Here is an 11,215-nt window from a genome sequence, read left to right as displayed (position 1 = left end):
GGTCTCGATCTCCTGACCTTGTGATCCGCCCGCCTCGGCCTCCCAAAGTGCTGGGATTACAGGCGTGAGCCACCGCGCCCGGCACAGTTTTTGTTTTCTATGAGATTTAAGACTAATAATTTTTTTAAAATTATGTCTAAATGCTAGTATTATTGTTTTTAAAAAGTCAGTGAGACTAGTTTAAAAACAATATAACTATACAATGGAATTCTCATTAAAAAATAATTAGATCTAATGTATTGCCAAGTTAAAAGATAAAATTGTATACATACAGAATGATCCACTGTTTGTAAATGTGGTATGTTATGTTCATATGTGGCATATTCTTTTATACATATACAACTAATCAGTATTTTAGTGAATTCTGAATACAAAAAAAGGAGTCAGCAAAAATCTAAAGCAGATAATAGTGGTTATACATAAGGAGTATGTCAGCTTGGATTAATAAAAAAGCAGACCCTCAAACAAGGATTTGCATGTAAATGGTTCATTCAGGATGGTACCAGGAAACACTAATGGGACAGGGAGAAAGGAGGACACGGAAGAGAACAAAGAAAACAAAGGGTTGGTTATTGAGCAACTTACCATGGTGGGCAAGTGGGGCTCAAACCCACTGGAAAACGCTGAGTGACAATGTAAGACACATCTCAGATATCCTAGCCAAGGGATGAGGAAGTCTGTTTGCCCATCCCCAAACACGATGGTCTGAGATCTCAGGGATATTAACTCTCCAACCCTTGGAGCTCGCCCCACATATACAAGTCAAAAGAAATCCTACAGAATGGGAGTTGCAGACATTTGTCACAGAATCCTGCCTACAAGTAACAGAACAATGAGAGCTGTGGCCATGTAGGTAAGACACTTGAGGCATCTACTATAGGGTGACTTCTGGAAAACTGACTTTTTACATAATTTTTATTGTGTTTTGCATAGCAGTGACACATTTTAAAATCAGAAAAAAAAAAACTGAGATAAAAATACCATATTAGGTTTTCTAGAGAAAAGAAAAAGCTTACAGATAAGCCCCCAAATGTGCAGCAAAGCCAGGGGTCTCCTCTCAAAGGGGCCCTACCACCTAGGAAATGTCTGCCACAGAACCAGCAGCCCTGGAGATCAGCTCACCTGACATGCTGGGGGACAGCACCATGAAGAAAGAGACAGCTAAGACAAAGCACAGTTTTGACATTTTTATTCACTGATCATAAATATAGTCTCATGAGCATTAAGGTGATCATGAATGATGTACTAGCACCTGGAACATGACCATCATGGAGCACTCATTGTTTCCCCATCACTGGCCAGAGAAGTCAGGGCAACTCCCTTTCATCAAGTGTTCGACTTTGGAGGGGCCCTCCTTCTGGTGCAGCAATTTTATTCTTGGCTCGTTCTCAACAATTAAAAAATCATAAAAGACTCAGTGTTTGCAATAAAATATCAAAGAGGATAAGAAGATTTTCTATTCTTCTTAAAGTCTAAAGTAAAAAGGGGAGGTAGGGAAGAAGGAGAGGAAAGGGGAAAGATGTCAGGGATCTGCCACGTTTCTTCCTTTCCCCAGACCATTTTGTAAAAACAAAACCAGGGAGGTATTAATGCTGTTTGGAGATGGGTTGCGTCTCTCTGATAAGCCACTCGAGAGCTTCCTGGCGGCCCTGTTTCTGCAATTCCTTCCCAATCACGTCCCTGCAGGTCAGGTGGTAATTGTTGAGCCAGTCGCACTGCAGGGGAGAGAAGGACAGACACAGTATTCACCACCCCATCTTTAACAACTGGATAAACAGGTCAACAGCAAGGGCCCCCATGTGCTAAGATCACAAGCTGAGAGAAAAGGTGTGCAACACCCTTTCTCCTTACTCACAGATGAGTGTTTTCCTTGTGTTCAGTTTCCCTGGAAATACATAGGACCAGACTTCATGGCTTCTGGTGAAAAGGCCCCCAGAACAGTTTACTATTATAGACAGTAGACTCTAAGCTCCTGCTCCCACCTGTGTGGCTTCATTCCCTTACACCTGAGCCATCCTGAGAGGCGGTAAGCTGGGGAAGAGCCCCTGGACTCTCTGAGAGCTCCTACTAAGAGAGACACCCGAAACTGTCCTGCCAACACACTGAGCTACATATCCTACATCCACTGAAAAAGTTGAATAAAAAACTAGGGTCAGTCAAGCCCATGAGTGTCTTTTGAGTGTAGCTGCCTAGATGAACCCAAAACCTGCGGTGGTTAAAGACTGTGGTGTGGCCGGGCGCGGTGGCTCAAGCCTGTAATCCCAGCACTTTGGGAGGCCGAGGCGGGTGGATCACGAGGTCAGGAGATCGAGACCATCCTGGCTAACACGGTGAAACCCCGTCTCTACTAAAAATACAAAAAACTAGCCGGGCGTGGTGGCGGGCGCCTGTAGTCCCAGCTACTCGGAGGCTGAGGCAGGAGAATGGCGTGAACCTGGGAGGCGGAGCTTGCAGTGAGCCGAGATCGCGCCATTGCACTCCAGCCTGGGTAACACAGCGCGAGACTCCGTCTCAAAAAAAAAAAAAAAAAAAAAAAAAAAAGACTGTGGTGCAGCAGAGTGGGGCTGGGAGTAAGCTTAGTTTTCAGACTCTCAACTCAACATGCCACAAGAACAGGAGACAAAAAAGAGAGAGAAAGGAAGGACCTGCTGGCAGGACTTGGTGCCTAGGCAGGGGCTGATCCACTAGACATGATGGCAAAATCCCCCTTGGTTGTACAGGGAAAAAGGTGAAGTCTGGAGTGAAGCAGGTTTTACCAAGAGGACAACAAGCCACTCTCATCACTGTCTATGGGGTAGCTGTCTGGAAGCTGAGGAGACTGATAGTGCCACAGGTGTGGTTGTCATAAATGAGTCAAAGGCCATTTTGGAGGGCAGGGATGTTACAGAAGTACTGGCTTCAGGGACTACAATCCAGCCAGGTACCAAAGCCCCGCTGGCTTTAAATAACCCCAGCTGGGGTCAGGATGGGCACACAAGCCCATTAATTACAAAGGACTGATGGCAGACAGATAGGGTGCTGTTACCAACTGGCTGTGACCCAGCCAGGGTTCCAATGCCTACTGAGAAGAGCCTACTAGCCTACTAGCCCCTTCTGGGAGTCAGGGAAGTGACGGGGGCAGGGGACGATGTCAAAAGCAGGCAAACTGCTATGTGTCCACAGCAAGGCCAGCAGGGCTACAAAGCAGCCTACTGGCCAAAGCAGCTCAACAGTAAGGCGAAGGCAGCATCCTGGTGTAAGCCTGGGGCCACAGCCAAACTCCCAAAGCCCTTTTGGTTGAGAGCAGGGAGGGAAAAGTGGGAGTGTGGACAGCCTCGGCGGGGCCTGAGGACCATCACAAGGCCCTGACAGTCTGCAGCAGGCCATATTCCCATCCGAACAAGGTCCTTTGCTGCCATCTGGTGATAAGTGATGAGAATGCAGACCCCAACCAAAAAGTCCCTAAAGTGACTCCAAAAGACAGGCTAAATAGAAAAGGGCAAATGACCAGATATTTTAAAAGCCAGGTATTTTAAGAAGACATTATCTGCCCCACAAAGAGTAACTGGCCGAAAGAATAGTTCAATCATGTGGGCATGCAAGGTCCAGGAATGAACCACAGCGTAACACAGATCCCTGGTCTATGTCCAGTGTCACGGGAGTAGACTGATTCTTTCTCCTTCAAGGAAAAATGGCCTCGCTTAAACTTCCTCATACACTACTTCCCTGGATAAAGGGGAATGTCATATGGGAGAAATGCCTCCTGATGGGTACACTTTATGTGGACAGGAAAGACAGCATGACCTAGAATTACTTGGCAGGAAGCCACAGCCTTGGACTCCAAGAGTACAAAATGACGTATTACTGGAAAGCCCCTTGCTAAGTCCCTGGAAGCTGTGCCCAAGGGCCATTACAAAAGACACTGGTTCCTATGGGGCAGAGGGATTCTAAGCAGGGTGGCTCCCATGCCCACCTATGTGTTCTCATTTCCTCTCAGCTAAGGCAACACTTACAGGGGCTGGACAAGAGCCCTGGACACTGGAAAGACTCTTCCTGCTGAAGAGACACACTGGACACTGTGCTGACAGGCTGAGTCTCCTTTTCCACATCCATCTGCAAGCTGCATAACCCACCCAGTATCAGCAGGGCCCATGTGGGTCCTGTGAGTGCGAATGTTCAGCTGAACCAAGGGCACGGATGGTTAAGCAGAGGCACTCAAGCACAGAGGAAAGCTAAGCAGAAGTGGGTGGCCTTTCTCGTCACCCACCTGTGAGCTGGAACAGGCAGGAGGCTTCTAGCTGGAAGAATCCCGTTCCACAGCTCCTGTGGAAGGGAAGGTCCTTGACCCCCAAAGACCCTTTCCTTTATAGTGCCAAGAACAAGGCCCAAGCGGGCACCAGTGAGGAAATTTTCCTGCCTTGAGAGGCACTCAAAGGCCAGCGGCTGCCTCAAATAACAAAATCTTATTCCCAGAGTAAACCACCGTGCTTACCCTGCCTTCGGCTCCCACCAGTCATTTGCTTTTCATTGAAACTTCTGACCCCTGCCTTGCTCTGGAATTTGTGTCCTCCTGGCTTCCAGTTTCCTGGTTTGGGAACTGTTTTGTCTGTCTAGTGCTAACAGTTCCTACCCCATTTCTTACCCTTGTTTCTGCTCTGACCTTGATCATCTGTGTGACTCTTCAGGCCTTACTCATGTCCCCAGGACTGCGATCTCACCTGGCCTTACCAGTCCAGGGTCTGAAGGAGTTAAGACCCATAACCCTCTGAGCTAAGCAAGTAAGCACTGTTGTGCCCCAGGCTTTGTGAAGGGTTTCACTGCCCCAGAGTGACCACAGTAGTAACCAAGAAGGGCTGGTACTATCTTTCTCCTTGTCTGTGTGAAAATGGGACACATGATAATAGATTTTGCTTTGCATTTCGTTAATGTTTCATGTAACACAAGAAAACAATCTGGTATGTACAGTGGCCAAGAGGCCCCACCATCCATCTGGCTTCTTGTAGGGAACACACATAGGCTCATATTTGCTAAACACGCCTCAGTGCAGCTACGGAGGAACAGTGCAGCTAAACAGTGGCGTACGAGTTCCACCCACAAAACCCTACAGCCCTAGAATGGCTGTGGGGAACAGGACTATCTCCACCTGGAGGCCCAACAAATACAGGAAAAGCTCAAGAGTCCTCAGAAAACCTAGGGCTTTCAGACTCAACTGGCCTAGACCTCTAAATTTAAAAATTACAAAGTGAAAATGAATTAGAGAATTTAGGATTTAGAGAATGGATTAGAACTATTTAGGGTAGTCTCCATCTCCCCTAGTAACATGCCTGCCCACCAAGACTTCCCCATTACCTCTTTGTCTGTAAGAGAATCCACATCTATCATTTTGGTCTGAATTGGAACCAAAGTTAGAGGTTCAAAGGTCAGGCTTCCCCGGTTATTAAAGTTATACTGTGGGAGAAAGAAGAAAATAGACGTTTTTACTCCTCTTTACTGTGCTGAAGCACCATGAGGTCATTCCATCAGCATGCCATCCCTCAGAGCCGGGGTAACTGGGAGCCAAGATGTGGTGAGCTGGTCACCACTTTTCACAGACACACAGGAAACCTGATGCCACTTTCCAAGAGCTCCTCCACTGCGCAAACAACGGCCTGTGCCATCAGGAAGGGCCAAACAAAGGGTGCTGAGGGGCTCCCAGCAGCAGTTCCACAAGGCTAATGTCTACTGTGACAGGAAACGGGGGCAGGGCATGGGGGTGTCTGGGCGCAAGGGCATCTCTGGTTTTGATTCTCCAGGATGCAAGGGTGTAAGTCCTCAATATCATTTTTTTAGCAGTCAAGTGTGTGGCCTGCCTTGACCCAGCCAGGCCCGTCAGGCGACAACACATCTATCCACTGGAGCACACAAGAATATGTCGGGTTTCTGTTCATGGCAGCTTTTGGGAATAAGACGGGAGGTCACTTCCAAGAATAGTCACTTCCATGCCAAAGCAGAGAGCATATCCCCACAGTCAACCTCCTTGCTGACACAGGAAGCTACTTCCCTCCAACTGTTCAATTCCACCAATGGAGGAGGCACAAACAGGTCTTTTAGGTAAAGCCTAGGGCCTAAAACCCTGCAGCCTTGGTAACACTGATGAGGGAAGAGGGTGAAACACCTGTCTTGTATTGCCTTTGAGGCTGACCCTTGGATAACTCAGGGTTCCTCAACTTTACCTAATAAAAGTCACCTGGGGAGTGTGACAAAATTACAGCTTCCAGGCCCCCCACCGTGGAGATTCTAGGGTCTGGGATGGGCCTGGAAATTAGCACCTTGAACAGGCATCCCCAGCAGAAGAGACAACAGGCCGCCTATAGGAAACTGTGAGCCCCAAATTATGTGAAGCAAGCATCAGCCTGATGGTCCGTGAATCCCAGTTCTGGATCCTAGTTCATTAAGGATTTTCTTTCTGGCTGTGCAGGCAAGGAGTGTGGTTTCCAGGAAAGTCCCTGATATCTGGAGAAGAAGGCTCCATGTTGGCCCCAGAATGGCATACTCTTGGCTCCAAAGACATTAAGTCTTCATCCTCCCACATTAAGGAACAGGAAAAAATTTTTTAATAAATACTCACCTTGGTCTTCACAGGAACCACAAGAACAACATTCTCAATGCGAATTCCAAAAGCCCCATCTTCATAATACCCAGGCTCTAAAACAAACCAAATCCCAAAAATGAGAAGCAGCCCACGATGATGATGTCCACAGAGAGAACCTTTCACTCCTGGGATGACTGCCCTACTCCAAAGGAGAAGAAACAGGTGAAAGGCTCACTCTATCCAGTGTAAGAGCCCAGAGATGCCACCTTCTCTCATATGGCCACTTTTTTATAAGCATTTGAGGTACAGAAAGCTAGACTCTGAAGTCCCTGCACACTGGCTACAGGGTAAGGAGTACAATAACAATGGATCCACTAAATAAATCATGGTTCACATCCATAAGACACAATAATGAAAGCATTAAAATATATTTACAAAGACTTGGCAATGACCTGGGGAAAGCAGTATATCAAGTAAGAAAGCAGAACATAGACAAGACACCCAGTATGATCTCAGTGGTTTTTTTAAAAAATGATATCTACATATCTGAAAGACCAAAAGCTAATACAGCAAAACATTAAGTCATGTTTCCCCTGAGTGGTTAGATTGCAAATGATTTTCATTTTCTTTTCACACAGTTCCCATCTCGTTTTTTCTAAAATGAACATGTATCAGTTCTATAATCAGAAAACTTCATTATTGTTAGAAAGGGAAAATTACTGCCAATTTAAACTAATTAAAAAATAAAAAACAACAAATAGCTTTCAAAAAGGCTCAAGGATCCATGCATGCCCCATATGTGATGGATACTTACCATCGGTGACAATCATGCCTGCCTCCAAGGGCTCATCAGAGAATGTTTTGTAACTGATGCCGCAAGGACCCTCATGGACATTCAAAAAAGACCCAACACCATGTCCAGTCCCGTGCAAGTAATCTAGGCCTGAATCCCATAAAGCTGAACGGGCAAAGGAGTCAAGAAGGTGACCTGAAAGATAGAAAGAGCCACTTAATGATATTTGTACAGAGCTTTAAGACATTAGATTTATTACGTTTGGCTCCAGAACGTGAAACAGAAACCAATAGGTAAGTTACTGGAGGGTTCAGATTTCAGCACAGCACAAGGAAGAACTTTCTAACAATCAGATCTCCTGAGGAACAATCAAAGTTCAGTCCGAAGCTAGGCAATCATCCATTCAGGATGCTGGTGAGGTGCGATAGACACCTACAGCACACAGAGGCCACAGAAGACACGGACATTCCCTTCCCAGCTCTGCGACCCTAAGGTTTCAGAATTACAAAGATGAGACTCTAATCAGACTGCAAGCAGGCAGGCAGGCATGACAGATGAGGCAACTGAGGCCTAGGGAGATGAGTACACGTCTCATCTACCCAGAAGCAAGGCAGCCCAGGTCTTGTCAATGCCCAGTCCAATGCTCCACCTACCAGGCCTCAAGCAAAGTAGTACCTAGCTGAAGTCAGGGTCCCAGTAAAATAAATCCTAAGAATCCAGAAAGGAAGCACTAGCTCAGTACTAAAGGGCAGACAGGAGGCTGCACCAACTTCCACTCAGGCCCTGTGACCTTCCCATCTGGTTTGTCCTCTCCTGGGAGCCATCCACATGTGTCATCCAATACCTAAGTGGTCAGGAGAAAGGTGCACAGCAGGTACTGGGCCCAATCCTAACCCCAGCTCCCTGAGGCCTCTGGGCTCAGTCAGTGGGTTCTGCAGACTCACCCCATGAGCACCTGGCTGGGCCTGAAGTGGGCTGGGGACCTCACAGTGACGGAAGGACATGTTCTTTCACTCAAACATAGACATATCTGATTCTCGAACAAGAAAAAGAGCCTGCCATGTGACAGAATGCACCACCTACCTTTGGTTCCAGTCGGGAAAACAGCTGCACTCACAGCTATATGGCCCTTGAGGACATATGTGAAGCATTCCTGCAAAGAAAACCCAGGGGCATGTTGCAGAATGGGGACAGATGCCTAATCCTGTAGTTTTCTGGTAGTTCACAAAATCCTGCCTGCTAAAGTTTTTAGCAATATCACAGAGACAATGTAAGTAAAAAGAAAAAAATCTGGTGGAAAAAAAGCCTGGCCATGGGGCCAATTTCCCAGAAAATCTTGAAATTCAATTTAGTAGAAGAGCACTGTCAGAGAGATGACCCCACAGGACTTTATAATGAACACTCTGACATACTCCATCATGTGAGCCTTAGAAAGAACGGAAAAGTAATAAAAAGTACTGATGACCCTAGCTAACATTTACTGAGCGAGTCCTCTGTGCCACACACTATTGTAAGCACTGCATGTTTGATCCCACACTTCGCGATGGAGGCACTACTGTTATCCTCGCTTCACAGAGATTCAGTAGCATGCCCAGATCACACAGTGCGGAAGTGGCAGCATCTGGCCTTGGGGCCAAGCAGTCTTGCTTCAGCAGCTGTGCTTCCTACCACCATCCTATCTTCAGGGGTTATCCCCACTGTCCGGACAAGAGAAGTGCTACTCAGAAGTGTAGCGGCTTGCCAGTAAGGTGCAGAGTCAGGACTAAAACTCCTTTCTCCTCAGCCTGATTGAGCTCTTTGAAAAGCACAAAAAGAGTCACACCAAAATAATCCTAGACGCAAGGTCTAAACTCTTCTACGGCACTGGTGCATACAAAGGGACAAGGCAAGGGACCAAGACAATGAAACCTGCCCCACTACATTGCATAAAACCCTTTTCCTTGGATAATCTTCCTGAAGGAGCTCCCTTGGACAAATGGATTCATTTAGGTGCTCAATCAGCATTTGCTGAGCAGTGACTATGATCCAGGAACTGGCTGGGCTCAAGGGAATTCACAGGCAGCTGGGAAGGTGAGTCCTTTTATTCTTATTTTTATGGATGGTGACTGCTTTGTTCAACGTCACAGAGCTAGTAAATGGCAGAGAAGCTCTGAAGCCAGGTCTCCAGACCCCTGGTACACATCTCTCCGCCTCACAGCTCTCTTTCCCCTTTCCATGCCAATCATACCAGAAACTTAACAGAGTCTGTCATTTCGGAAAGTTCCCAGAGAGTTAAGCCTGTAAACAGGAATCTCGAAAAAAGAAGGGGGTGGCCTTCAAAATCAAATCTAGACACTGCTTAAAAAGCATATATTTCACTATCTCATCCCCAGCCTCAAAGGCATTTCCTGACTCAAGAGAAGGCCAAAGCTATTATATTTAAACTTGCAACTGAGCTGCCCTAACCACAGCAGAATGCTTTAAAAATTTCTCCAAATGTCTTACTCCAATAATTAATTATATGAACCTCGTGAAGCAGATAAGCCTGACTCCACAGCAGTGAGTAATTTTACTACCCCACATGTAATTTTTACTTCTTTATACTATCTCTTTTCATAAAAGCAATTATCTTCTTAAGAAATCAGAGAGGACCTCTTAAGGTTTTGGCCTCCACCTTACCTTCTCGTAGGCTGTAGGGGTCCCAAAATGCATTGTCCGTGTTACATCTGTGGTGCCATCCCTTTCCAAAAAAAAGGACAAATTGGTTTCCCGTCAAAATAAGCTTTAAGTCAAATATGACACAGGCAAGCATGCAGACAAGTGAGAAGCCCCACACAATACTGGTGGGCATGTACAACAGCACAGCCATCTTTGAAAGTAGTTTGCAGTTCTTTAAAAGGCTAAACATAGTCACGATATGACCCAGCAATTCCACTTCTAGTTATATATCCAAGAGAACCAAAAACATACATCCACACAAAAACTTGTATATGAAAGTTCATAGCCACATTAATCATAATAGCCAAAAGGTGGAAACAGTTGAAATGTCCAACAACTGATGAACGGATAAACAAAATAGGGGACTATCCACACAGTGCAATACTATTCAGTAATAAAAAGGAATGGAATACTGATACATGCTGCAACATGGATGAACCTGGAAGACATTGTGCTAAATGACAGAAGCCAGACACAGAAAGCCATACATAACACAATTCCACTTCTATGAAGTGTCCAGGATAGGCAAATCCATAGAAACAGAAAGGAGAGTAGTGGTTCTCCAGGCTATTGGAAAAGGGGGCAGTGACTGCTATTGGGTATGAGGTTTCTTTCTGGGGTAATGAAAATGTTCTAAACTTGATTGTGCTGATGGCTGCAAAACTCTGTGAATATACAAAAAAAAAATTAATTGTATATTTTAAGCGGGTGAATTACATGGTACATAAATTTTACCCCAATAAAGTTATTTTTAAAAATGAAACAAAATGTGAATGCAGGGATGGCTAAATAAAGTGGGAGTGACGTCAGCCCCTGACACACACATTCTTGGTCTACAGCGTAAGGGCTGCTTCACGAGAAACACTATCACTGGGGTTATGAACAAGACGCAAGAAGGCAAAGAAAACAGGAGCCCATCTCTAGCAAAAGAGGGCCAAAACCCAACTCCTCCTGTTAGAACAGCAGGGGGATTCCTGGACAGAGACCCTAAAAATATCCAAGTACATATCTTAACACATACTAGACTATATCCCTGACATAGAAAGGATAACTTCTAGAATTCTGCTAAAATTTAGAAGAGAACAAAAGTTTACACCATTACCAAGCAATCCTTAGCTCTAGGCTGATATTATTAACACCCCTGTGTCCCAAGGCCAGGCATGGCTGCCACATAA

General features: G+C 45.7%; 1 protein-coding gene across 3 annotated transcripts in view; it reads right to left on the bottom strand.

Moving 5' to 3' along the window:
- Positions 1-1,172: 1,172 nt before the first annotated feature.
- Positions 1,173-11,215, bottom strand: part of XPNPEP1 (X-prolyl aminopeptidase 1) — a 29,030-nt gene continuing 18,987 nt past the window's right edge. For 2 of the 3 annotated variants that reach the window (XM_031652596.1, XM_031652595.1), the window contains exons 13-18: positions 10,002-10,062; positions 8,427-8,496; positions 7,365-7,538; positions 6,587-6,663; positions 5,329-5,427; positions 1,173-1,715 (exon numbers count right to left, since the gene is read on the bottom strand). In XM_031652596.1, the coding sequence (XP_031508456.1) occupies positions 1,587-1,715; positions 5,329-5,427; positions 6,587-6,663; positions 7,365-7,538; positions 8,427-8,496; positions 10,002-10,062 (610 nt within the window). In that variant the 3' untranslated portion in view covers positions 1,173-1,586. Of the gene's footprint in view, positions 1,716-5,328; positions 5,428-6,586; positions 6,664-6,714; positions 6,750-7,364; positions 7,539-8,426; positions 8,497-10,001; positions 10,063-11,215 lie in introns of those variants that run through there. The other variant, XM_031652597.1, reaches the window with a different exon arrangement.

The sequence above is a fragment of the Papio anubis genome, chromosome 11 (assembly GCF_008728515.1).
Source record: "Papio anubis isolate 15944 chromosome 11, Panubis1.0, whole genome shotgun sequence".
Lineage (NCBI taxonomy): Eukaryota > Metazoa > Chordata > Mammalia > Primates > Cercopithecidae > Papio > Papio anubis.
Note: the sequence above shows the minus strand (reverse complement) of the source record. Positions and strands in the feature narration are given on the sequence as shown.